We start from the raw sequence: 27959 nt of genomic DNA, 5'->3' as shown, positions 1-27959 counted from the left end.
CGGTGGGAAACCGCGGAGTTGAAGGGGCGGCGGTGGTTTTGGCGGGTCTTTCCGCTAGCAGGGTGAGGATCGACGGTGGCGGCAGCCAATCAGCGCGCGGCTAGGCGGCGCGGCCGGCCAATAGGGAGCGGGCGGGGGTGGGACATAGGGAGAGCGGGCGGCGGTTGGTGCGCGGGCGGCGGTTGGTGCGCGAGCGGCGGCGGCGGTTGGAGGTGCGCGGGCACGGTTGGAGCGAGCGGCGGCGCGCAGCTCGGTGGGGGAGAGACACAGGCGGAGGCTCGGGGCGCGACGTTGCATCGGCGGGGTCGGGGACACGATTGACGGCGGGACATCGAGCGGCGGAGGCCATTGTGAGTCGGGGGAGCGGCGGGTACACGCGGGACCCGGCCCCCCTCCCTCCCTCCCTCCCTCCCTCCCTCCCTCCCACGTGGCCCCACGGCCGCCATCTTACCGAGCGGGGAGAGGGCCCGGCGGGCGGGCGGGGCTTCCGATACCGGTCAGCCCGGGGGCGAGCAGGAGGCGAGTGCGTCTGATGGGCTTTTAGGGGGGGGGCGGGGCGGGGCGGAGTTTGGGTGAGTGAGCCTGGAGTGGCGGGGGTGGGGGTGATGCTGGAGTGGGTGGGGGGGGTGAGCCTGGAGTGGCGGGGGTGGGGGTGAGGCTGGAGTGGGTGGGGGGTGAGGCTGGAGTGGGTGGGGGGTGAGGCTGGAGTGGGTGGGGGGTGAGGCTGGAGTGGGTGGGGGGTGAGGCTGGAGTGGGTGGGGGGGTGAGCCTGGAGTGGGTGGGGGGGGTGAGCCTGGAGTGGGTGGGGGGGGTGAGCCTGGAGTGGGTGGGGGGTGAGGCTGCGGGTGAGCCTGGAGTGGGTGGGGGGTGAGGCTAGGGGTGAGCCTGGAGTGGGTGGGGGGTGAGCCTGGAGTGGGTGGGGGGTGAGCCTGGAGTGGGTGGGGGGTGAGGCTGCGGGTGAGCCTGGAGTGGGTGGGGGGTGAGGCTAGGGGTGAGCCTGGAGTGGGTGGGGGGTGAGCCTGGAGTGGGTGGGGGTGAGCCTGGAGTGGGTGGGTGGTGAGGCTGTGGGTGAGCCTGGAGTGGGTGGGGGGTGAGGCTAGGGGTAGGCCTGGAGTGGGTGGGGGGTGAGGCTAGGGGTGAGCCTGGAGTGGGTGGGGGGTGAGGCTAGGGGTAGGCCTGGAGTGGGTGGGGGGTGAGGCTAGGGGTGAGCCTGGAGTGGGTGGGGGGTGAGCCTGGAGTGGGTGGGGGGTGAGCCTGGAGTGGGTGGGGGGGGTGAGGCTAGGGGTGAGCCTGGAGTGGGTGGGGGGTGAGGCTAGGGGTGAGCCTGGAGTGGGTGGGGGGTGAGGCTAGGGGTAGGCCTGGAGTGGGTGGGGGGTGAGGCTAGGGGTGAGCCTGGAGTGGGTGGGGGGTGAGGCTGGAGTGGGTGGGGGGTGAGGCTGGAGTGGGTGGGGGGGTGAGCCTGGAGTGGGTGGGGGGGGTGAGCCTGGAGTGGGTGGGGGGGGTGAGCCTGGAGTGGGTGGGGGGTGAGGCTGCGGGTGAGCCTGGAGTGGGTGGGGGGTGAGGCTAGGGGTGAGCCTGGAGTGGGTGGGGGGTGAGCCTGGAGTGGGTGGGGGGTGAGCCTGGAGTGGGTGGGGGGTGAGGCTGCGGGTGAGCCTGGAGTGGGTGGGGGGTGAGCCTGGAGTGGGTGGGGGGTGAGGCTAGGGGTGAGCCTGGAGTGGGTGGGGGGTGAGCCTGGAGTGGGTGGGGGTGAGCCTGGAGTGGGTGGGTGGTGAGGCTGTGGGTGAGCCTGGAGTGGGTGGGGGGTGAGGCTAGGGGTAGGCCTGGAGTGGGTGGGGGGTGAGGCTAGGGGTGAGCCTGGAGTGGGTGGGGGGTGAGGCTAGGGGTAGGCCTGGAGTGGGTGGGGGGTGAGGCTAGGGGTGAGCCTGGAGTGGGTGGGGGGTGAGCCTGGAGTGGGTGGGGGGGGTGAGGCTAGGGGTGAGCCTGGAGTGGGTGGGGGGTGAGGCTAGGGGTGAGCCTGGAGTGGGTGGGGGGTGAGGCTAGGGGTAGGCCTGGAGTGGGTGGGGGGTGAGGCTAGGGGTGAGCCTGGAGTGGGTGGGGGGTGAGGCTGGGGGTGAGCTTGGAGTGGCTTGGCCGAGGGTGAGCCTGGACTTGACTGCAGTGGGTGGGGGGTGAGCCTGGACTTGGCTGGAGTGGGTGAGGGGTGAGCCTTGAGTTGGTGGGGGGTGTGGCTGGGGGAGACTTTGTCTGAGTAGGGGGAGTAATAGCCGGAGAGGGAGGGATGGGGAAAGGGCTGGTTTGGGAGGGAAGGGGTGGGTAGTGAGTAAGGGAGGGAGGAAAGAAGCAGGGGTGGGTAAGTTGGGGTGAGGAAGGGGTTTGTAGGAGAGGGTGGAGTGGGAGGGAGGACAGGGGTGAGTGGTGTTGGCGTTTGGGGATGATAGGGTTATTAACATAAGGGCTACAGTGGGGAGCAGTTCTGAGGAGAGGCAGAATGTGGGATGTGACTGAACATGGTGTAGAGAGGGCATTAAAAAAGTGCAGATGCAGGTTTAAGCCACAAAGTGCTGGAGTAACCCAACAGGTTGAGTTGGGACGGGAGTGGCATTGTTTCATTGCAGTACGATGGGCCTGCTTGGGGGACTTCAATCCATTCAGAGTCGCTTTGCACCCATGTTGGACTAAAAACAAACAAACTGGGAGGAACACAGCGGGTGAGATGGATTGAAATGGACAGGCTTTTCCAGTCAGGACTCTTCACACAATCTGAAGAAGGATCCTGACCCAAAATTTCATCTGGCCATTTCCCTCAGCCTGTCCTGCTGGGTTCCTCCAGCAGTCTGCTGTTTGTTCAAGATCCCACCGTCTGCAATCTCTTGCATCTCCATATTACATTGGATCCTTTTGTTTGATGTCTGTAAACTAGTTAGGGTCTGTGTTGATCTTTCCTGCTCAAGGCCAAAATACTTTAGGATTTATAAGATTTCACAAGTTGCTGTGTTTGGATTTATATTTGTGATTTCAGGTAAACCTTTGCTCTCCTGGTGTGATTTGTTTGTTGGTATTCTGTAGCAGTGACAAGATTTGGCTTGCAGGGATAGTGGTTAGGTTGTGACTGATCAGTTTTTTTCCTTGTTTTGAATCTCAATTTAGTTTGGTGAAGAGCCATGTCTGTCCAGGACACCCGTCCCAACCACACCATCTACATCAATAATCTGAATGAGAAGATTAAGAAAGATGGTAAGTGTTTGGGGAGTAACTGGATGCAATAGCATCTTCTGCTATTGCACCTCTGTGCGTTTGACATCAGGTCTTGAGGGTGGCAAGGAAATGGCAATTTGAACCAACTGGTCCATACTTCATCATCGTTTTCGACTCTCCCTTGTATTTAACAGCCTTATTTTTCAAGAGGAACTGAACTATTCCCATTGTAGCAAATCACACCATGCAGACCAAAAATGCTGGAGTAACCCAGCGGGTCAGGCAGCATCTCAGGAGCGAAGGAATGGGTGACCCATAAGGGTCTCGACCCGAAACGTCACCCATTCCTTCGCTCCTGAGATGCTGCCTGACCCGCTGAGTTACTCCATCCTTTTGTGTCTACCTTCAATTTGAACCAGCATCTGCAGTTATTTTCCTACCAATCACACCATGTAACTGTTTGCGGTAAACACATTTTTCATGTGACCCTTAAAAGACTTGTAACTGACTTTTATCCCAGCGACCTTTTTTATAGGAGCTGCTAACAGCAAACCCCTCCATCTATCACTCTTTAAACTCCATCATAATTTTACATTTGTCCCTTGATTCGCCACTTGTTTAAGGGAGCATAGCCCATCGATTCTTTCCATGCATTGGGTTTTTTAGATTTTGTTTTAGATTTAGAGATACAGCGCGGAAACAGGCCCTTCAGCCCACCGAGTCCGCGCCGCCCAGCGATCCCCGCACATTAACACTATCCTACCACACTAGGGACAATTTTTTAACATTTACCCAGTCAATTAACCTACATACCTGTACGTCTTTGGAGTGTGGGAGGAAACCGAAGATCTCGGAGAAAACCCACGCAGGTCACGGGGAGAACGTACAAACTCCCTACAGACGGCGCCCGTAGTCAGGATCGAACCTGAGTCTCCGGCGCTGCATTCGCTGTAAGGCAGCAACTCTACCGCTGCGCCACCGTGCCGCCCGTTGATGCTCTAGCGGTGTGGTTCCTGCAGCCCAAGTGCCTGAGCGTTTTTATAACATGGAGTAATTTGCTGTGCTATGCTGACGTGTGTAAGCAAAATGGATTACTATCAACCTGCACGCTAATGAACTCAGGTTATGGCACTGGTTGAGGTCTGATGATACTTGCCAATCTATGTTGAGTGGCAACAGAAGCTGATTGAGGTCTGTGTCTCTCCAGAGCTGAAGAAGTCCCTCTATGCCATCTTCTCCCAGTTTGGCCAGATTCTGGACATCCTTGTCGCTAGGAACCTGAAGATGCGAGGGCAGGCCTTTGTCATTTTCAAGGAGGTCAGCAGTGCTACCAATGCCCTGAGGTCCATGCAAGGGTTTCCGTTTTATGACAAGCCAATGGTGAGTTCCGCATGATGATTGTGTTCTATTCTCGGCGATACTGAAGTGTGTGACGCTGGTCTCCTTGTGTTTCATTCATAATGCCCCTCTGGCAGGCCTGCAGTTGAAGCATTTGACCCACCTCGCATGTTCTGGTGTGGTTGCTCTGCTCAACATCAAATAACCTTGTCAGTACAACTTCTCCTTTGTGTGCTTAACACAAAATGCTGGTGGAACTTGGCAGGATAGGGAGTTTCTCTGGAGGGAATGGACAGATGACGTTTCGAGTCGAGACCCGTCTTCACACTGGTCTGAAATTTGGTTTGAAGAAGGGCCCCTACCCGTGACGTCACCTGTTCATTCCCTCCACAAATGCTGTCTAAGCTCCTACTGCATTTTGTATTTTGCTCAAGTCAGAGTTATTCAGCATGGAAATAGGCCCTTCGTCCCAAATTGACCAAAATGCCCCATCTGCACTAGTCCGACCTGCCTGCCTGTGTTTGGCCCATATTCCTCTAAACCCTTTCTATCCACGTGCCTGTCTAAATGTGTAATAAATGTTGTTATAGTATCTGACTCAACCACCTCCTCTGGCAGTAAATTCCATACCTCCCCTCCACCATCTGCAGTTCCTAATGTCTCCCATGCGTGCCTATTTGCTTTCCCTTGAACCCTTCAACTAATCCAGGGTGCAGCCTGTTTCTATTGAACCAGAGATTTGACTGAAGTCCTAGCCCCACATTAGACAGTTAGAATGGCTTTCAGCTGATACTCACCCCTTTCTTTCTCCGCTGCTATAATGTGGTATTCGTGTACTATAACTCGGTATTCTCTACACAGCTTTCTTAGCTGCAAATGAAACAAAAGTATTGATCCAGGAGTGGATTCAGGAGTGGATTCAGGAGTGCAGTGAGCCCACTCTGCTGAAGCTGGGGCTTGAACCTCAGGACACAACTTCTCTTCCTGTCAGTGGTCTGTGACATTTCAGTGATTTTCCCCTTGTCAACAGAGGATCCAGTATTCAAAAACTGATTCTGATATCATAGCCAAGATGAAGGGCACCTATGTGGAACGTGACCGGAAGAAGGAGAAGAGGAAGGTGAAGGCTCCGGAACCATCTGTCAATAAGAAGGCAAATGCCCCGCTAATAGCCAATGCTGTACCCTCTCCCGTCTCGGTAAGTGTGACAATCTAGGACACAATCTGAATGGGAATGAGTAACTTGTTCAGTGGCTGGATCTGACACGTGCTGGCTGTGCTGTGTAGGCTCTCTCATATTCTAAAGTGGCAACACTTGTAACCCACAGTGAGAAGGTTGCAGGCTAAAGGGGTAGTCACTGTCTGCCACGCTGAACCATTTCATTGCCAATGTTTCATTGCTCGTAGTGTTGATCAGCCAACTCTGACCGACTCATCCCAGTCAGCAGAGCGTTTTGTGTCTTTTCCAAGTAAGGCTTGTATTTTCACTTGATTTTTTTAAATTGGCTTAATTTTGAATAATAGAAGTCTCTTTTAAGAACAATCACAGTTTGCTAGACATATAATGCTGAAATAACTCAGCGGGTCAGGCAGAATCTCTGGAGAAAATAGTTCAAACTTGGGCAAAACCAGTGGAATTGATGATTTTCCTTCTCTTCCCTGCAGTCAGTTCCGTCTGCTGATCCCAGTGGGCTTCTGTGGATGAAGCATACCGGCTCAGTTGGCATTCTCAGGAACTGATGTTTAGTTTTGCTTATTAGTAACCTTTAAGTTTCACCACCTCCTAAAATGTCCTCTGTGCTTATATAATCACGGCAATATTGGAGAGGCAAGGGTCTGAGAGGCAATATTGGAGAGGCAAGGGTCTGAGAGGCAATATTGGAGAGGCAAGGGTCTGAGAGGCAATATTGGAGAGGCAAGGGTCTGAGAGGCAATATTGGAGAGGCAAGGGTCTGAGAGGCAATATTGGAGAGGCAAGGGTCTGAGAGGCAATATTGGAGAGGCAGAACTCTTGAATACATTATTGTCACATGTGACAAGTCATAGTGAAATTCTTTACTTGTCCATAGTCGCCTATAAAGGGGGTTTACAAAATTACAACCCCCCCCCCCCCCCGTGCCAGTTCCCGCTTTGTTCCTCTCCCTCCTCCCTGACGGTGGTCCCCCACACCGGGTCCACCTTTGTTCCTTCCCTCGGCAGCGGCATCCTCACCTCCATGTGTCCATCCTTCGGTCGACGCCATCATCGACCGCCGCACCGGTCTCTCCATTAATGCTGCTGAGTCCTCTCTGTGGCACCGACCCAGGTCCCAGCCGCGGGCTCTGTCAACCCAGGCACCGATGGCCTCGGGCTTCCCAACCCCGCGAGGCTCTGCCTCTGGCCCGCGAGTCACCGGACTCGACTTCTCAGCGGCACCTCCAGAAGGTGTCTGGAACCTGGATCTGTGGTTAGGGTAAGATGGTTATTGGCAGTGGAGGGTAAAGAACCAAGAGGGTAATGGGTGGCTTGTTAATGCACTGCTTGTTGCTGTAGAATTTGCAGTCTCTGTTCATTCATTGCTTTGTTTGTTTGTTCCAGGGCATGCCGATGATGAACCAAGCCCCACGGATGATGCCAATGTCAGGGCAGCCTCCCTACATGCCACCACCTGGCATGATGCCTCCCCCTGGGATGGCACCTGGCCAGATGCCACCTGGGTCCATTCCTCCTGGCCAAATGATGGCTGGGCAGATGCCACCTCCTGCTCAGACGGTGAGTGTTCAGTTGGTCTTTTAGCTGATGGGGGAAAAGATACTTTGACATTCGGACAAATTCTGAATGAAAATCCCTCATTAGGTATGGGGCCCAAAACTGCTCATAATACTCCAAATTCCCTTCCTGTTTTCTGTGGCTTCCCTCCCTGCTCAGAGAGTGTATCCTTGCTGCCCAGTGTTTAAAACTTCTTTTTGGGGGGTGTGGGGGGAACACTGCACGGGACCCTAAAAGTAATGCTCCAATTTGTTACGGTTATATTTTATAAAAATATTGCCAAATTTTTGCTCTTCATTACTCTCTGAATTATAAATGATTGGCCCAAATTAAAGTTCTAAATCATCCATTTTGATAAACTGGGATTCCTTTGGCTGTGGCCATGGTTTATTTCTGCTAATCTTCTGTAGCGTTCCGTTACACAGCAGAGCTCAGTGCTTGAGCTGAGCTGCTAAGCAGCTTTAGGTTTAGCTGTTGGAGTCGGGCAGTTAATGAAGGACATGACATTGGGGAAGTGGATGGAAGAGTTGGAGGAGCAGCTCGTTGAGCAAAGTCTAACTGCAAATAGACACAAAACACTGGAGTAACTCTGCGGGTCAGGCAGCATCTGTGGCGAGAAGGAATGGGTATCGTTTCGGGTCGAGACCCTTCTTCAGTCTGAAGAAGGGTCTCGACCCAAAGCGTCATCCATTCTTTCTCTCCAGAGATGCTGCCTGACCCGCAGAGTTACTCCAGTGTTTTGTGTCTATCTTTGGTGTAAACCAGCATCTGCAGTTCCTTCCTACACATAGTCTCACTACAGCACCTCCTGTGGTGAGAGGGACTTGCTTGGAAGCTGACTGCCATCTTTGTTTTCCAGGTGTCTGAAAATCCACCCAACCACATCCTCTTCCTGACCAACCTGCCTGAGGAGACCAATGAGCTGATGCTGTCCATGCTTTTCAACCAGTAAGTACCAGAAGGGGCTGAAAATGGCTGGTCCTTCAACTGCGATTTTGAGGCGGGATGACGGGAGCTAAACAAATGTACGGATGTAGCTGGAGAGGCCAGAGTTGTTGGTGCCAAGGGCAGGACGGTTTTCTTTTGAAGCTGAGGTTCGCAGAGTGGTGATACTGCGTGGAAAGGATTCCCTGGTCCCTTCTAACCTTCCAGCTTTGGGGGAGGAGGTGAAAATTAAATGCTGGAAATGCTTAGCAGGTGTAGCGGTAGAAACATCTAATGTTTTGGGTCATTATGAACAAGGAAAGTGAGAGAACTTTGCAAGGATGGTCCCTTTTAACAACTTAAAGTTTGGTTTCTTACTTTCACTTTCCACAGATGCTGCCTGGCCTGCGAGTGTTTCCAGTATTTTCTGTTTTATTGTTGGGGTGTTTGCCCTCCAACAGTGTCTTTTCCATTAACTGCCATTTTAACCTTCAGCTGCCTCCTACCCAGGAGCAGTCTTATTCTGTTTAGGAACTTGGTGAATTTGTCTGGAGAGCTTGGTTTAGTTTCGAGATATAGAGCGGAAACAGGCCCTTCGGCCCACCGAGTCCATGCTGACCAGCGATCCCTGCACATAAACACTATCCTACACACACTAGGGACAATTTACACTTCTACCAAGCCAATTAATCTACATACCTGCACATCTTTGGAGTGTGGGAGGAAACCGAAGATCTCGGAGAAAACCCACGCAGGTCACGGGGAGAACGTACAAACTCCACACAGACAGCACTCAGAGTCGGGATCGAACCTGGGCCTCCGGCGCTGCAAGCCATGTAAGGCAGCAACTCTACTGCTGTGCTGCCCTAGAGCTGTTGATTAAAACAAGAGTTCCCTTGGGCTAGAAGGGGTGAACACCTATGGAGCCATATACTAGCCTTCACATGGGGTTGGGTTGTTGATGCTGCCATTCTGTGTTTGTGGTACAGCAAAGATCTTTGCTGATAATGAGTCTGTAGGGGCTGCACTGTAGCGTGCTGCTCCTTGTCAAAGGGTAGTTTAAGTTGAGCTCCCCAGCTGAGAAGCATTGCAAGGTCTAGACAGACTGAGGGAGTGATATGCAGCCACTCGTTTGCTTCAGATATGTTTGTTTCAGTCTATGAATATAAAACAAAATAAATCCCACAGTGCAAGTCTTGAAGGTTGGGGTGTTTTGGTGTTATCCATGACCAGCTGCCACATCTCCATGTCTGCTTGAGCTTTAATGAACTGTAAACTCACGTTGGGGCTCCCAGAGAGGGGGCTGGGCTGGCTGTGACGGTTGCCTTGTGCTCCACTGACCCTCTGCCTCTCGCCTCCAGGTTCCCCGGCTTTAAGGAGGTGCGCTTGGTGCCGGGCCGCCATGACATCGCCTTCGTGGAGTTCGACAATGAGGTGCAAGCGGGGGCAGCACGAGACGCATTGCAAGGGTTCAAGATCACACAGTCAAATGCAATGAAGATCTCTTTCGCAAAGAAATGAGGGCATCAAGTGGATCACACTGGTTAATCTTGGCTTTGCTTTCAAAGACCTTTTGTGTTTTTTATATAATTAGTGAAATGATTGGTTTGTGTATTAGATTCGAAAGTTCAGGTGCCTCAGGTAAGTGAGGGTGAAGAGGCCCTCGTGTTCATCTTAGCAGATGCACCCTGCCCCAGTGGACTCTACAAGAGTTCCAGCGTGCCCCGTGTGAGAGTGGCAAGCATCTTGCTTGGTGGAGCTGAGTGTTCTGCTGGTGCATGTTCAGATTGTGTTATGGATGTTGTTCTGTACCTGGCCCAGTACATCAATCTGACTCGCCCCGTTCCTTCCCAAACTGGCAATGGCCTTAACCCTGACTTAAGGAATTGGATGGAGCTTCCTCTCCACTCAGTTTCTTTGAGTTAGTCTGCCCTGATTAGCCTGCAGCTTTGAGTGAATGAAATGAATGTCTGGCTGACTGAGGCAACAGTTTGCTTAATCACACCGAGAAAGCTGTTCACCCAGAGTCTCAATGACATTGCACCTGGAGCTTTCCAAAAATAAAATGTTTTTTTATATATAACCTGCTGTGCGTGTGTTTATTTATGCCCTGAGATCTGGTTTTTAGTGTTGCGGAGCTGGATAATTAGCTGAAGAGGGTCCCGATCCAAAGCATCATCTATCTATCCCCTCCACTAGTCACACAATGCTGGAGTAACTCAGCGGGACAGGCAGCATCTCCGGAGAGAAAGAATGGGTGACGTTTCGGGTCGAGACCCTTCAGACCTCCACAGATGCTTCCAGAGCCGCAAAGTTACACCAGCACTGTGTAATCAGTATATTTGGATGATCAGTATATTTGTTCTCCATATAGAATTTCATTTGGGTAGATGCACAGAGTCTCTTGCCCACAGTATGGGAATCGAGGACCAGAGGACAGGTTTAAGGTGAAGGGGAAAAGATCTAAGAATCTGGGGGGGTAACATTTTCACACAAAGGGTGGTGGGTGTATGGAATGAGCTGCCAGAGGAGGGTCTTCAGCTAATTATTCAGCTGTCTTGAGACAGGAACTATCCCAACATTTAAGAAACTGTTAAGACAGGTACATGGATAGGACAGGTTTGGAGGGATGTGGGCCAAATGCGAGCAGGTGGGACTAGTGTAGCTGGGACCTGTTGGCCAGTGTGGGCAAGTTGGGCCTATTTCCATGCTGTATCACTCTCTATGACACTCATTGAATCTTTGATGCCTCCTACCATCAATTTAACAGTGTCCATTGGTTCTTTATTCCTTGACCATCGCTCTTCCTCAATATTGGGTTGACATCTTTAAAAAGATTCAGCTAGTTATCACATTAATTCCATATGGTAGCAAGATCCACATTATACGCTTGGGTAATATTGTTTCTTCCAAATTTATTTCATCAGTGGTGGTCTCTGAACTGAACTCGGGTCAGTTGGGTAAATTTCTTTCATCCAGAGTGGTGAATCTGTGGAATTCTCTCCCACAGAAGATTTGAGACCAACCCACTAAATATATTCAGGAAGGAGTCGGATAAAGGGATCAAGTGGCATGTAGAGTAAGTAGGGTCAGCAGACTGAAGTTGGATGATCAGCCATGGTCGCATTCAAAGGGCCAAATGGCCTCTCTGTTTCCTGTGCTACCAACTGATCTTGTAAGATCTCTAGCAAGATCAATGAACACTGCAGGTAGGAACACCCACACACAAACTAAAGAACAGCACCTCGTATTTAGATTTAGAGATACAGCGCAGATCCCCGCACACTAACACTATCCTACACCCACTAGGGACAATTTTTACTTTTGCCCAGCCAATTAACCTACAAACCTGTACGGCTTTGGAGTGTGGGAGGAAACCCACGCAGGTCACGGGGAGAACGTACAAACTCCGTACAGACGGTGCCCGTAGTCGGGATCGAACCTGAGTCTCCGGCGCTGCATTCGCTGTAAAGCAGCAACTCTACCGCTGTGCCGCCCAAGTATTCTGCTTGGCAGAATTACAACCCAATGGTATGAACATTGAAGTCTCCAATTTTAGGTCCCTAACCAGCAACCCATCCCCACCTTGCCCGCCTCCCCCTCCATTTCTTCCACTCTCCCACCCCCATTTCCTCTTCTACCTATATCCCTTCCTCTGGTTTTATATTTCACTCTCCTTATCTGACGCCCTTTTGTCTCCTTTCCATATCTATCCTTTGCCTACCCGTGTTCTCCAGAGATGCTGCCTGATCCACTGAGTTGCTCCAGCACTTTGTTTTTGTAAACCAGCATCTGCAGTTCCTTGTATTACCCCGGCAGGCAGGCAGCTTGTAAAGGCCGCCAGCTGCCTTGATCTTAGCGAGCCTCAGGAGCAGGTTCACCAACAAACCCATATCCCACCCACACTCTTCCTGGTGCTGTCCCTAAACTGGCATTATTCAGTGGGACATTACACAGCAACTCCTTGGCTCTGAAATGGTTCAATGCACCATTTCTTACCTTGGGTCAAAGTTGGCTGTGGGAGGTGCCCCTCCCCTGGGGCATGACAAGGTTGAAGGTGGGCGAGGAGAGGGACAGTTGCAATGGGCCTTTACGGTCAACTACAGCCGGGACTGGGAAATGGTGCCAACACCTGGCGACTCTTACATTTAGAGTCAGTGGGCTGTTTCTATGCATTCAGTACTGAACTGGGGATTGTATGGCAATAATCTCACTGATCTGTATGCAAGAAAATAATTGCAAAGTTGCTCGGTACGTGTGATAATAAGGGAATCATTGAACCATTGGGAAATCTCATAAATAAAATTAAAGGACCTGTCCCACTTTAGGCGTTTTAAGGCGACTGTCAAAGTCGTAGCAGATCGCCGAACTTTTCTTTCACCCGACGACAATGACCACGACAATGCCGAGTCAGGTCGAGATTACAGCGTCTTTGGAAACATCGCAAAATTCCCAAGCTGTCAATGCTTCTCCAGCGTCCTAATTTTCGCTGAAATCATTGACAAGTCGGTAAGTACTTGAGAGTTTTGAACTATGGGTTACTTAAAAACCAAGCATCACTGTAACAAGGCATAAACTGGATTTACTTCCAGTTTACTAATAGCTGTATTTAAAAAAATATTTTAAAAAGTGGTTATGTGGATTTTTGTGAAAAGTGTGTGGGCATTCTTTGAAAATGTACGGGAGATGCATATCTGGTTTCTGGGTTGCATATCTGGGTTGGGAGCCCATTTTAAATGTAATGGCTGATGGCCATAAACATCGCGAAATTCCCACGCTTACCTGACCGTCAAACTGTCGCCTCCAATCTACCTGTCAAATGTCCCGACGGTAAATAAATTGGTTAAACACAAGCATTTTATGGTATTTTGAAATGACTTTACTTATTTTAATATTACGTGGTTCTAAATGCATCTAAGGGAACTTAGCAAACCTGGGGACAGCAGGCGACAGCGCCCGCAATAAGCAACGATACCTGGCGATTCTTGGAAGACTCCTCACGATCATGCCCGCGACACCCGGCGAACTGTCGGTGACAGCCCAGTCACCAGCAATCGCCTAAAGTGGGACAACCCCTTGGAATGCATTCAAAGGATGTTATCAGTCTGGGTCATTCTAACACATCCGGTATGGGTGAAATATTTAAAAAACAAGTTTGGTTTAGTTTATTGTCACGTGTACCGAGCGAGGTACAGTGAAAAGCTTTTGTTGCGTGCCAACCAGTCAGTGGAAAGACGGTACATGATTACAATCGAACCATTTACAGTGTAAATGATAAGGGAATGACGTTTAGTGCAAGGTAAAGCCAACAAAGTACGATCAAGGATAGTCCGAGGGTCACCAAAGAGGTAGATAGTAGTTCAGCACTGCTCTCTGGTTGTGGTGGGATGGTTCAGTTGCCTGATAACAGCTGGGAAGAAACTGCCCCTGAATCTGCTGTTGAATCTGCTATTTCCAATTCGACTCAAACAACAGGTTTTGGGAGAAAATATTTGTATTCCGTCTTGCAGAGAGCGTAAACACATTTCTGACTGTTATGCTTAAAAGGGAATCATTCTGAAGTTGTTTGCCTTGAGCCTGCTCCCACTGGGAAAGACATTCCATGCGATTTTTGGGTTGCTAAACCAATCCGTTTAAGCTCGGCAAACATTGGCCCGGGTCCCTGGGAGGCCAGAATCTCTTTTTTTTTCACCCACAGGCGCTCCTTGTCTGTTGCAGGGGTTCAGAATGCTTCCTCCACGGAATAAAACACAGCCCGGGACATATTTGACAGTTCTTCTCCTTTATGTGTTTATTGTGTATACCGGCGATGTCTTATCCAGCAGGGATGAAGCAGTCCATAAACTAGCAGACAGGAAGCTGTGTGCTGATGAAGAATGCAGCCGTAAGTACTTCTTTGCGCTGTTTGCAAGACCGACCAGGTTGTAAATGAAATTCAGCACCTCGCGGAGACTGCATTGTTTTTGAATGCTTTGTAAGATTTTTTTGGCTTTTGCAACAGTGTACGCCGGTATACACTGGAATTTAGAAGGATGAGAGGAGATCTTATCGAAACGTATAAGATTATTAAGGGTTTGGACACGTTAGAGGCAGGAAACATGTTCCCAATGTTGGGGGAGTCCAGAACCAGGGGCCACAGTTTAAGAATAAGGGGTAGGCCATTTAGATGAGGAAAAACTTTTTCAGTCAGAGAGTTGTGAATCTGTGGAATTCTCTGCCTCGGAAGGCAGTGGAGGCCAGTTCTCTGAATGCATTCAAGAGAGAGCTGGATAGAGCTCTTAAGGATAGCGGAGTCAGGGGGTATGGGGAGAAGGCAGGAACGGGGTATTGATTGAGAATGATCAGCCATGATCACATTGAATGGCGGTGCTGGCTCGAAGGGCCGAATGGCCTCCTCCTGCACCTATTGTCTATTGTAACTTTGTCAGAAATGTGGGGACTCTAGTTTAGTGGAAAATGTTGTAATATTTCGCTGTGTGATTTTACCCTGCCAATGGGAGGAATTGCAGAATGACAAAGGTGTCCCTAAGATATTGTGACGATCCTGTGAGAGTTAGGCCTGCTAATCGTCTATTGCTCATGGGTTGAGAATGGGTACTTGACCAAAGTTGTACCTTCAGCTCTTGGACTGACACGTTTTTTTGGTTTCTCTTTGCCAATGCCTGTCTATTTTTCAGTGCACAGTCAGTTTACATTATTCTCACGTGTACCGAGGTACAGCAAAAAGCTTTTTTGCCGCATGGTATCCATTCTACGGAAAGACTATTCAGTACACGATATCAATCAAGCTGCCCATGGTGTACATGTACGGAATAAAGGGAATAGCGTTTAGTGCAAGATACAGTCCAGTAAAGTTTGAAGGTCTCCAATGAGGTAGATGGGAGGTCAGGGCCACTCTCTAGTTGGTGAGAGGATGGTTCAGTGGCCTGATAGAAGCTGGGGAGAAACTGCCCCTGAATCTGGAGGTGTGCGTTTTCACACTTCTGTACCTCTTGCCCGATGGGAGAGGGGAGAAGAGGGAGTGGCCCAGGTGAGACTGGTCCTTGATGATGCTGCTGGCCTTGCCGAGGCAGCGTGAGGTGTAGATGGAGTCAATGGAAGGGAGGTTGGTTTGTGTGATGGTCTGGGCTGATGGCCTTGCCGAGGCAGCGCGAGGTGTAGATGGAGTCAATGGAAGGGGGGTTGGTTTGTGTGACGGTCTGGGCTGCGTCCACAATAAAGCAGGCAGCCTTCCACGAGCTAGTTTGCTGGATGATCATTCTATTCGCTAATAGTATAAGAAAATAACTGCAGATGCTGGTACAAATCGAAGGTATTTATTCACAAAATGCTGGAGTAACTCAGCAGGTCAGGCAGCATCTCAGGAGAGAAGGAATGGGTGACGTTTCGACCCGAAACGTCACCCATTCCTTCTCTCCTGGGATGCTGCCTGACCTGCTGAGTTACTCCAGCACTTTGTGAATAAATAAATTCTATCCGCTAATGATTAGTTATTGCGAACCAAGCTCTCTGCTGCAGGTGCCTGGTCAATGTTGTCTGTGCACTCTGTTAGACAATAGACAATAGGTGCAGGAGTAGGCCATTCAGCCCTTCGAGCCAGCACCGCCATTCAATGCGATCATGGCTGATCACTCTCAATCAGTACCCCGTTCCTGCCTTCTCCCCATACCCCCTCACTCCACTATCCTTAAGAGCTCTATCCAGCTCTCTCTTGAAAGCATCCAATGAACTGGCCTCCACTGCCTTCTGAGGCAGAGAATTCCACACCTTCACCACTCTCTGACTGAAAAAGTTCTTCCTCATCTCCGTTCTAAATGGCCTACCCCTTATTCTTAAACTGTGGCCCCTTGTTCTGGACTCCCCCAACATTGGGAACATGTTTCCTGCCTCTAATGTGTCCAATCCCCTAATTATCTTATATGTTTCAATAAGATCCCCCCTCATCCTTCTAAATTCCAGTGTATACAAGCCCAATCGCTCCAGCCTTTCAACATACGACAGTCCCGCCATTCCGGGAATTAACCTAACCTGTCCATCTTGCAGATCCCATCTCAATGGGTCGAGCTCGGTCTGATTACATCGCCTCCGACTGCAGGTTCATCAACATCCACCAGGGGCAGATCGTCTACGTGTACGGAAAGCTCAAAGGCAGAGGAAGCAACTTCTGGCAAGGCAGCGTGAGTGAGAAACAGTGTCTCCACAGTCTGACGCTGCAACAGTCTGCTGACTCTCACTGGCATTTGGTTCCTGCACTGACCACTGGCATGTCTGGTCTCTGCCGCCAATGTCTGGGCTGCTGTCTATATCCGCGTCTGGTGCTTGTACCTAAACTGTGGGTGTGTCTGGAGTCTGGGCTATAAATCTGGCTGCTGTCTGCGTCTGATGTTTGTATCCAGGCTGCGGGGTCCGTTTGGTGTCTGGGGCTGTCTGGTGACTGACTCCCTGTAAGTCTGGCTGGTGTCTGAGTCTGGAGACTGTGTGTCTGTCTTGGGTCAGGGCTGTAAATCTGCCTGCTCTCTATCTGAACCTGAAGGTTGTGCCCAGACTCTGTGTCTGGCCGCTGTCTGTCTGGGATGTGAATCCAGGATATTGGGTGTGTCTGGGGTCAGGGGTGTAAGTTTGGCTGCTGTCTGTGTCTGGGGTGAGTCTGGAGTTTGTGTCCAGACTGTGGATCTGTCTGGTGTCTGCGCTGTAAGTCTGGCTGCTGCCTCGGCCTGGAGTTTGTGTCTCGGCTGTGTGTCCCTCCGCTGTCTGGGTCAGTCCGGTGAGCGGGCTGTGGGCCTGTCTGTCTCAGGGGGGTCTGTCTGTCTGTCTGTCTCTGTCTTGTAGTTCAGTGTCTGCCACAGATGGCTGTGGAGGCCAAGTCATTGGGTATATTTAAGGCGGAGATTGACAGGATTATTGCTTAGCGTGGGTGTCAGGGGTTGCAGGGACAATGGTTTGAGATGGAGAGATCGGCCATGATTGAATGGCGCAGTAGACTCGATGGGCCGAATGGCCGACTTCTACTCCTGTCACTTGTGAACTTCCTTCCACAGCCTGCCTTTGTTGTTTTGGGGTATCTTCCAACTAGGGTTCGCCAACTTCCTCTGCTCCCAAATATGGGACAAAGGGTGACGTCACTGCCCCGCGCCCCACGTGACCTCACCCAGCCAGCGGGCACGTGCTCCCGCTCCACCAATGGCGGCCGCTGGCTGGGTGAGGTCATGTGGGGCGCGGGGCAGTGACATAGAAACATAGAAAATAGGTGCAGGAGGAGGCCATTCGGCCCTTCGAGCCAGCACCGCCATTCATTGTGATCATGGCTGATCATCCCCAATCAATAACCCGTGCCTGCCTTCTCCCCATATCCCCTGATTCCGCTAACCCCTAGAGCTCTTTCTAACTCTCTCTCTTAAATCCATCCAGTGATTTGGCCTCCACTGCCCTCTGTAGCAGAGAATTCCACAAATTCACAACTCTCTGGGTGAAAAAGTTTCTTCTCACCTCAGTTTTAAATGGCCTCCCCTTTATTCTAAGACTGTGTGTGGCCCCTGGTTCTGGACTCGCCCAACATTGGGAACATGTTTCCTGCATCTAGCTTGTCCAGTCCGGACACCCTTTGTCCCTTCTTTGGGAGTGAGGAAGTTGGCGACCCTACTAATACGGGACAAGGGCGGTCCCGTACGGGACAAACCAATTTAGCCCAAAATACGGGACGTCCCGGCTAATACTGGACAGTTGGCAACAGCGAAGATGGAAGGTGTTTGAGTATTGTGAATGTCGGGCGAAACCATGTGTGTGGTCAGTTCCTGGCTGTGGAAGGCTGACCGTTTACCAGTGAGAGGCAGGCGGGTTTCATTGCAACTGACCACTGGCTGATTGATCCCTGTCTCTGTTTAGGTCCAGGGTGATTATTTTGGGGAGCAGGCCTCTGTTCTCGGTTTCTTCCCGAAGTCGGTGGTGGAGGTGACCCAGCAACTGGCAACGGACCTGGTGGAGCTGCCGACAGTGGTGAGCTAAGCTAAGCTCTCTCTCTCTCTCTCTTTTCTCTCTCTCTTTTCTCTCTCTCTTTTCTCTCTCTCTCTCTCTTTTCTCTCTCTTTTCTCTCTCTTTTCTCTCTCTCTCTCTCTCTCTCTCTCTCTCTCTCTCTCTCTCTCTCTCTCTCTCTCTCTCTCTCTCTCTCTCTCTCTCTCTCTCTCTCTCTCTCTCCCCCCCCCTCTCTCTCTCTCTCTCCCCCCCCCTCTCTCTCTCTCTCTCTCCCCCCCCCTCTCTCTCTCTCTCCCCCTCCCCCCCTGCTCCGGGACTGCCATCAGACCTCATAAGACCTACGGCCCCCCCCCCAAAGCAGGCCATTCAGCCCATCGAGTCTACTCCGCCCTTCGATCATGGCTGATCCATCTTTCCCTCTCAGCCCCATTCTCCTGCCTTCTCCCCTTAACCCCTGACACACGTACTAATCAAGAATCTATCAATCTCCGCTTTAAAAATACCCAATAACTTGGCCTCCACCGCTGTCTTGTGGCAATGAATTCCACAGCTTCACCACCGAAGAAATTCATCCTCATCTCCATTCTAAAGGTGCATCCTTTTATTCTGAGTCTGTGCCCTCTGGTCCTAGACTCTCCCACTACTGTGTAAGGTCCTCTCCACATCCACTCCATCCAGACCCTTCATTACTTGGTAGGTTTCAATGAGTTTCGGTAGTTTCGTTATTCTTTATCTAAAGGCAGAACTCCTCCTCAGTCCCACCTCCGAGGGTCAGGGGTAAGCAGGGAGCCTGCTGGGGATCTGACCAGGTGCTGGAAACACTCAACGGGTCGATCAATATCAGCAGAGAGGCTCGATAAAGGCGTTGTTTTGCCCTTTGGAGCAGTGTGGTATCAACGTGCTTCACTGTAGCCCCACTCTGTGTATGGGCAGAGCTACCGTGACCTGCTCCCGGCTACACTCACCTCTATAGAAGGCAGATCGCTGGAGCAAGAGGAGATGGCTAACAGCAAACGATATCAGTAAAAACAAGGAACTCCAGATGCTGGTTTACACAACAAAAAAAAACAGCACTTGCAGTTCCTTGTTCCTTCCTCAACGTTGCACAAGACTGGGTGCGACCATGATCTCCATTCAACAGCGTCACCTGGATTATCATTGCATTGGCTCGGTCATTATTTCTCACGTGTACATATAATCTAGGACACCTGCAGTTAGACACAGAATGCTGGAGTAACTCAGCGGGTCAGGCAGCATCTGTGGAGAACATGGATAGGTGACGTTTCACAGAGTGCTGGAGTAACTCAGCGGGTCAGGCAGCATCTCTGGAGAACATGGATAGGTGACGTTTACACATAGTGCTGGATTTACTCAGCGGGTCAGGCAACATCTCCGGAGAGAGGGAATAAGTGACGTTTCAGGTCGAGACCCTTCTTCAGACTAAGATCCAGGGTAAAGGCAGTTTCAAGTTTATTAATAAAAAAAATACAATTCGGGATTTTTCTAAAATAAAATCTCCCTATTAAATCTGCTTTAAATTCTAGCCAAGGGGTTTATTGTATGTAGGAAGGAACTGCAGATGCTGGTTTACACAAAATTACACAGAGTGCTGGAGTAACTCAGCGGGTCAGGCAGTATCTGTGGAGAACATGGATAGGTGACGTTTCACAGAGTGCTGGAGTAACTCAGCGGGTCAGGCAGCATCTCTGGAGAACATGGATAGGTGACGTTTCACAGAGTGCTGGAGTAACTCAGCGGGTCAGGCAGCATCTCTGGAGAGAGGGAATAAGTGACGTTTCAGGTTGAGACCCTTCTTCAGACTAAGATCCAGGGTAAAGGCAGTTTCAAGTTTATTAATAAAAAAAATACAATTCGGGATTTTTCTAAAATAAAATCTCCCTATTAAATCTGCTTTAAATTCTAGCCAAGGGGTTTATTGTACGTAGGAACTGCAGATGCTGGTTTACACAAAATTACACAGAGTGCTGGAGTAACTCAGCGGGTCAGGCAGTATCTGTGGAGAACGTGGGTAGGTGACGTTTCACAGAGTGCTGGAGTAACTCAACGGGTCGGACAGCATCTCCGGAGAACATGGATAGGTGACGTTTCAGGTCGAGACCCCTCTTCTGACTACAGTAAACCCTTATTATAATGGAACATGTGGGGAAAGGGGGTGGTGTCCGCTACAACCGAGTTAGGGAATGCCAAGTAATAGAGTATCAGTGTATAAGTAGTAGAAATGAACAACTGCAGATGCTGGTTAAAATACAAGTGCTGGTGTAATTGACGATTCAGGTTGGGATACTTCTTTGGACGGTTATCAGGCAGGTGTACTCCTTCCACTCACAGTCCAGTCATGCAGAGGGTTAAGAAATTGGACATTAGTCAGTACTTCCACTGCTCGGTCTAGTAGGAAGTGTAATTATGTGTAGACAATAGGTGCAGGAGTAGGCCATTCGGCCCTTCGAGCCAGCACCACCATTCAATGTGATCATGGCTGATCATTCTCAATCAGTACCCCGTTCCTGCCTTCTCCCCATACCCCCTGACTCCGCTATCCTTAAGAGCTCTATCTAGTACTCTCTTGAATGCATTCAGAGAATTGGCCTCCACTGCCTTCTGAGGCAGAGAATTCCACAGATTTACAACTCTCTGACTGAAAAAGTTTTTCCTCATCTCCGTTTTAAATGGCCTACCCCTTATTCTTAAACTGTGGCCCATTGTTCTGAACTCCCCGAACATTGGGAACATGTTTCCTGCCTCTAACGTGTCCAACCCCTTAATAATCTTAGATGTTTCGATAAGATCTCCTCTCATCCTTCTAAATTCCAGTGTATACAAGCATAGTCGCTCCAGTCTTTCAACATACGACAGTCCCGCCATTCTGGGAATTAACCTAGTAAACCTATGCTGCATGCCTTTTTAGGCTTGTTTGCAAAACTATTGAGCAAAACAAGTGCTGGGGAAAGGTTTTTCCTTTTGGAAGAAGGGTCCGGAATCCAAAGGGTCCCGTATCTGCAGTCCTTGTGTCTCTACCATTGATAGATTCTTCATTAGGAAGGGCATCAAAGGTTAGGGGGAGAAGACAGGGGAATGGGGGTAGATCAACCCGATGGCCTACTTCTGCTGCCATGGAAGACTCCTGGTCTTATGGAATTGCCCTCAGCTGCCCCTGGACTAGCCTCACACATGAAAGCGCAGTGGTAGAGTTGCTGCTTTACAGCGAATGCAGCGCCGGAGACTCAGGTTCGATCCTGACTACGGATGCTGCACTGTAAGGAGTTTGTACGTTCTCCCTGTGACCTGCGTGGGTTTTCTCTGAGATCTTCGGTTTCCTCCCACACTCCAAAGACGTACAGGTATGTAGGTTAATTGGCTGGGTAAATGTAAAAATTGTCCCTAGTGGGTGTAGGATAGTGTTAATGTGTGGGGATCGCTGGGCGGCGCGGACTTGGTGGGCCGAAAAGGCCTGTTTCCGGCTGTATATATATGATATGATATGATATGATATGAAGGAGAACGTTTGGAGCAAAGCATAAGATGGTTGCGTATTCCATTGAAACTGCCAACTTTGAACCTTGAAGAGGGGGAGTGGGCTGACAATGCGTTTTGTAACACTGTCTTCTTGCATTTGTAGGACTGGGATTTTCGTTGTTAAGAGGAAAGACAAAGAGAGCGGAGAAGACCAAACCATATTTGCATGGAGTCATTATGTAGAATTAGATTTGAATACCTTGTAAACTGTAGTAATAATAGCTAACTCACATCCAAAATAAACAGGATATAGCTGCTAGGCTGGTCAATATTTCTCTAGTTTGTGTCGTTCTCAGGGGCTAAAGGTGGGGCGGTATTTCTACACCTCATCCTTTGTTACAAACATCTCACAGAATCTCTCACAGGAGGGCAATGACCCTTATTATCCCCGGACTTTGTATCTACTAGAGAAAAACAAAATGCTGGAGGAACTCAGCGGGTCAGGCAACATCAATGAAGGGAATGAGCAGGTGACGTTTCGGGTCAGGACCCTTCTTCGGATTAATGCTCAGCGCGGGCACTGTGGGCAACAAGGGCCTGTTCCTGTGCTGTTCTGTGTACAAGTGGCATTGCGGTAGAGTTGCTGCCTTACAGCGCCAGAGACCGGGGTTCGATCCAGACTGCGGGTGCTGTCTGTACAGAGTTTCTCTCTGTGACCTTGTGGGTTTTCTCTGGGTGCTCCGTATTCCTCCCATATCCCAGAGACATACAGGTTTACAGGTTATTTGGCTTCTGTAAAATTGTAAATTGTTCCTAGCATATAGGGCAGTGCCAGTGTACCGTGTGATCGCTGGTCAGCACGGACTCGGTGGGCCGAAGGGCCTGTTTCCACGCTGTATCACTAAAGTCCAAAATTAGAGGACAACGGCAGTAATAATGGGGAATTCAATTATCCCGTTACCTGGGACAATCTGTAATAGACAATAGGTGCAGGAGGAGGCCATTCGGCCCTTCGAGCCAGCACCGCCATTCAATGTGATCATGGCTGATCATTCTCAATCAGTACCCCGTTCCTGCTTTCTCCCCATACCCCCCTGACTCCGCTATCCTTAAGAGCTCTATCTAGTTCTCTCTTGAATGTATTCAGAGAATTGGCCTCCACTGCCTTCTGAATAGATGCCTCAGAAATTCTAGTGCCTACAGAGGAACCTTTTTTGGCTGGTAACCTGCATCGGTGCAATTTAATGTTTCTCAACACAAATAAAAAAATATCTCTACCTGGCCTATCATATTGCAAACTATTGATGCAATGGGCTCTTGGAATCTTTCTTCTCACTGGTTGTATTTGGATTGTGCTGATCCTTGGGATCCGGCTGTAATTCTTTCAGCGGCCAGTTGATGGCACTTGTGAGCTGCCACCAGACCAAGGGCTTTCAGCATCGACTGTATTTTTTACTTGTTTAATTTAGCTGTTTCAAAACTGAAGTGTTAACCAGGCTGCAGTTCTTCTCAGTGGTACATAGGAAGGAGGCTGTGGGGAGACATTATTGAGGTTGACAAAATCATGAGCAGGGGGAGTGTAGAACTAGAGGGCACAGCTTTAAGGCAGCAGGGGAGGAATTTGAAGGAGATCTGGGGGGTACATTTTTCACACAGAGTGGTGAATATTTGGAACGAGCTGCCAGAGGAGGTGGCAGCATTTGTCACACAGTAACATAATTACAGTGTTTAAATGGCTTTTGGACTGGAAAGACGTAAATGGATAGGGGGCCTTAGACTTTAGAGATCGAGCGTAGTTACAGGCCCTTCGGCCCACCACTGACTTCATACACTTCACTTCCAATTTCCATCCTGCCCTTAAATATACTTGGACTATCTCCGACATCTCCCGTTTCTGGACCTCACCACCTCCATCACAGGAGACAGACTTGTGACTGACATCTACTATAAACCCACTGACTTGCACAGCTATCTGGACTACACTTCTTCCCACCCGGTCTCCTGCAAAAAGTCTATCCCCTACTCCCAATTCCTCCGTCTACGCCGCATCTGTGCCCGGGATGAGGTGTTTCACATCTGGTATGCTTGCCTTAATCGGTCAGGGCATTATAAGTCAGGATGCCGATCTCCCAGTGGCTGAGTTAACGAACCTGATCTCCCGGTGGCTGAGCACTTCAACTCCCCCTCCCAGTCTGACCTTTCTGTCATGGGCCTCCTCCAGTGCCATAGTGAGGCCCACCGCAAATTGGAGGAACAGCATCTCATATTTCGCTTGCAGCACAGAAGTATGAACATTGACTTCTTCAACTTTAGATAGTTCCTTTGTCCCTCTCTTCCCCTCCCCCTTCCCAGTTCTCCCTCTATCTTCCTGTCTCCACCTATATCCTTCCTTTGTCCCGCCCCCCTGACATCAGTCTGAAGAAGGGTCTCGACCCGAAACGTCACCCATTCCTTCTCTCCCGAGATGCTGCCTGACCTGCTGAGTTACTCCAGCATTTTGTGAATAAAAACCTTCGATTTGTACCAGCGTCTGCAGTTATTTTCTTATATGATGAAAGAATGGGTCGACTGGGCTTGTATTCATTGGAATTTATGAATTCCAAGGATTCAGGATCTTATAGAAATAGGATTTTATAGAGGATCTTATAGAAGGATAAGGATCTTATAGAAAGATCTTATAGAAGAGGATCTTATAGAAACATATCAGATTCTTAAAGGATTGGACAGGCTAGATGCAGGAAAAATGTTCCTGATGTTGGGGGAGTTCAGAACTAGAGGTCACAGTTTAAGAATAAGGGGCGGGCCATGTTATGGGAATACTGCACTTTGTGGGGCAGTACCGGGGATATATTACCCATGAGGCAGTGGCCAAGCAGATCCTGAATTAAAATGGCTGAACCCAAGACTCGAGTGTAAAGCCTCTGTTAATTAGTTGTGTTGCTGTACTGTAGCAGGTTACAGGAAGGAAGCACACTAACAAAACATGATGTCAGATCGGGGCCTGTTTCAGGATTAGTCGAGAGGACGACAGCAGACGACGTTTGTGAGTGATTACTGCTGAGAGACGACATTGTTTCCATCGATAGAGGTGCGGATTTACAGGAACATGGTGCAGCTGAAGCCTCCTAGGCAAATGAATTTCGAGGCAAGGGACCTGCCAATGGAGTGGACACAATGGAGGGAAGAGTTTGAGCTCTATGTTGATTTGAGCATGGAAGGGAAGGATGACAAGACAATAAGGAAACTGCTCATGTACCTAGTTGGACCGCAAGGGAGAAAGCTCTACCAGACGCTCGAGACACGGACGCCGGAGGGCAAAGTACAAGAAGTCACGCTAGCGCAGGCTCTTGATACTTTCGAAAAGCATTGTCAACCCGTGAGGAACGAGATCATCGACAGGTATAGATTCTTTATGCGGAGCCAAGAGAGAGGGGAGACTTTTGATTCGTTTTTAATAGATCTGAAGCTCTTGGCAGCTCATTGCGATTTCAGGGAGCTGAAGGATTCACTGATACGTGATAGAATAATATGCGGCATAAGGGATGACATGCTGCGGGAAAGACTTCTCCGAGAAACCTCACTTGACTTAGAAAAGTGTGTGAAGGCATGCCAGGCAGGAGTTGATGTCCTGTTAGGGGACCAGCGACAAGATGTCTGTGCAGTGAGACAGGAGGGGAAACGATACCAGCCAACCATACAGTGCAAATACTGTGGATACAAACATGAGAGAGAGGGAGAAATGTCCGGCATAGGGCAGGGAGTGTTTCAAATGCCATCAGAAAGATAATTTCGCCTCACAATGCATGGAAAAGCAGGAGCAGCAGAAGAAAGAAAAGGAAGGGGGAAAAACCTGTGCATGCAGTGGTGGAATGGTCATTTTAAAACTAAATAAATAAAAAAGGGAATGAGGAACCAGACATGTGTTGTTCAAAGTTTAGATAATTCCAAGCACTGAACTGTCGCAGATCCAAGGGAGGAAAAGTTGGAAGCTACCACGGAAATGGATTGTCATGTTGGAAAATGGACTGTTGGAGACATGTTGGACTCAGTGAAATAAGATGCCATGGAAGAATTTAATTTATGGCTATACATGTAAAGTTCCTGTACATATCTGTTTTGTAAATAAAGGGGGATGTTATGGGAATAGCGGGGATATATTACCCCTGAGGTAGTAGCCAAGCAGATCCTGAATTTAAAATGGCTGAACCCAAGACTCGAGTGTAAAGCCTATGTTAATTAGTTGTGTAGCTGTAATGGAGCAGGTTACAGGAAGGAAACACACTAACAAAACAGGCCATTTAGGGGACTTGGCTACGTTCTGCAGCTGCGGCTCACCGGCAGTCTCTCTGTCTTTTTTTTTGTTTTTGTCTATTGTTATCGTTAAATGCATGTTTTGATTTATTTTTAACTCTGTATAAGAGTACAGGTATGTAGGTTAATTGGCTGGGTAAATGTAAAAATTGTCCCTAGTGGGTGTAGGATAGTGTTAATGTACGGGGATCGCTGGGCGGCACGGACTTGGTGGGCCGAAAAGGCCTGTTTCCGGCTGTATATATATATATGATATGTGTGGGGGGGGGGGGGAAACTTTTTTTCCCAATCTCCTCCTCAACGGAGATACGGCGTTTATCGTGTCGTGTCTCCGTTCGCGCTACGGCCTGACAGGAGTCGGCGGCCTCCAGCTGGGATCGACCTTGAAGACTCCGGTCGCAGGGCCTGGACTTCCCATCTCAGAGGCTTTGGCCGTGGGCCCTGCAGACTGTAACATCTGGAGTTCGCAGGTCCCTGGCTGGCGACCGGTTTTCAAGAGCTCCAGCCGTAGCAGCTTCGACCGCCCCGAAGCGCGAGGTATGATCGACCCGCTCGCAGGCCCCTCATCGCCCTGCGTGGCTCGGCCGCGGCACTTTCCATCGCCCGGTGGGGGCTCAGGACCATCGGCCTGCTCGGCTCGGCCCTGGGACTTTCCATCGCCCGGTGGGGGCTTCAAAAGTTGGGAGCCTCGATCGCCTCGTGGCAGCAGTTTGACTGCCTGACCACGGGAGAAGAATGAGGAGATAAGACTTTTCTTTGCCTTCCATCACAGTGAGGGTGTGCCTGGAGCAATCACTGTGATGGCTGTTTGTGTTAAATTGTAATTGTGTGTCTTGTGTTTTTTATTGTTTACTGCCGGACCCTGACGTGAGAGGACGCTGGCGCTATTTGTTCGCCGCTTCTCCGTCAGTTTGTCTGTTTTTATGTTTTGACTGTTTTGTAAAGCGTCTTTGAGCATTTGGAAAAGCGCTATATAAAATAAATGTTTATTATTATTATTATTATTTAGGACTGAGATAAGGAAAGATTTTTTCACCCGGAGAGTTGTGAATCTGTGGAATTTTCTGCCACAGAAGGCAGTGGAGGCCAATTCACTGAATGTTTTCAAGGGTTAGATTTAGCTCTTAGGGCTAAAGGAATCAAGGGATATGGGGGGGAAAAAGCAGAAACGGGGTAGTGATTTTAGATGATCAGCCAATGATCATATAGAATGGCGGTGCTGGCTCGAAGGGCTGATTGGCCTACTCCTGCACCTATTTTTCTATGTTTCCTGTGCTGTACTGTGCTAACTAGCCCCAGCTTACAAGCAACCATACCCTATAGCCTCGAAGGTATTTATTCACAAAATGCTGGAGTAACACAACAGGTCAGACAGCATCTCAGGAGAAGGAATGGGTGACGTTTCGGGTCGAGACCCTTCTTCAGACTGATGTCAGGGGGGCGGGACAAAGGAAGGATATAGGTGGAGACAGGAAGACAGTGAGAGATCTGGGAAGGGGGAGGGGAAGAGAGGGACAGAGGAACTATCTAAAGTTGGAGAAGTCGATGTTCATACCACTGGGCTGCAAGCTGCCCAAGCGAAATATGGGGTGCTGTTCCTCCAATTTCCGGTGGGACTCACTATGGCACTGGAGGAGGCCCATGACAGAAAGGTCAGACTGGGAGGGGGAGTTGAAGTGCTCAGCCACCGGGAGATCAGATTGGTTAGTGCAGACTGAGCGCAGGTGTTGAGCGAAGCGATCGCCGAGCCTGCGTTTGGTTTCGCCGATGTAAATAAGTTGACATCTGGAGCAGCGGATGCAATAGATGAGGTTGGAGGAGGTGCAGGTGAACCTCTGTCTCACCTGGAAAGACTGTTTGGGTCCTTGGATGGAATTGAGGGGGGAGGTAAAGGGACAGGTGTTGCATCTCCTGCAGTTGCAGGGGAAAGTGCCCGGGGATGGGGTGGTTTGGGTAGGAAGGGACGAGTGGACCAGGGAGTTACGGAGAGAACGGTCTCT

General features: G+C 49.9%; 2 protein-coding genes across 3 annotated transcripts; both read left to right on the top strand.

Annotated features, from left to right (window-relative positions):
* The first annotated feature begins 193 nt into the window (after window positions 1-193).
* On the top strand, window positions 194-10288 carry snrpa (small nuclear ribonucleoprotein polypeptide A). 2 transcript variants are annotated; one of them, XM_078431227.1, is made up of 7 exons: window positions 194-212; window positions 3148-3234; window positions 4403-4575; window positions 5564-5731; window positions 7111-7284; window positions 8141-8229; window positions 9567-10288. In XM_078431227.1, exons 2-7 carry the CDS (start codon window positions 3162-3164, stop codon window positions 9724-9726), a joined length of 837 nt encoding a protein of 278 aa, XP_078287353.1. In that variant the 5' UTR covers window positions 194-212; window positions 3148-3161; the 3' UTR covers window positions 9727-10288. The 2 variants fall into 2 exon arrangements, with proteins under 2 accessions (XP_078287353.1, XP_078287352.1); XM_078431226.1 differs by lacking the exon at window positions 194-212 and adding an exon at window positions 214-350.
* Window positions 10289-13903: 3615 nt separating this feature from the next.
* Window positions 13904-21958, top strand: LOC144611817 (melanoma-derived growth regulatory protein-like). The gene is made up of 4 exons (XM_078431091.1): window positions 13904-14089; window positions 16249-16382; window positions 18088-18198; window positions 21812-21958. The coding sequence occupies exons 1-4, from the start codon at window positions 13933-13935 to the stop codon at window positions 21830-21832; spliced, it is 423 nt and encodes a 140-aa protein (XP_078287217.1). The 5' UTR covers window positions 13904-13932; the 3' UTR covers window positions 21833-21958.
* The last annotated feature ends 6001 nt before the right edge of the window (window positions 21959-27959 follow it).

The sequence above is a fragment of the Rhinoraja longicauda genome, chromosome 41 (genome assembly GCF_053455715.1).
Source record: "Rhinoraja longicauda isolate Sanriku21f chromosome 41, sRhiLon1.1, whole genome shotgun sequence".
In the NCBI taxonomy this organism is placed as follows: Eukaryota; Metazoa; Chordata; class Chondrichthyes; order Rajiformes; family Arhynchobatidae; genus Rhinoraja; species Rhinoraja longicauda.
The sequence above is the reverse complement of the archived record's forward strand: the minus strand, read 5'-3'. Positions and strand labels throughout refer to the sequence as shown.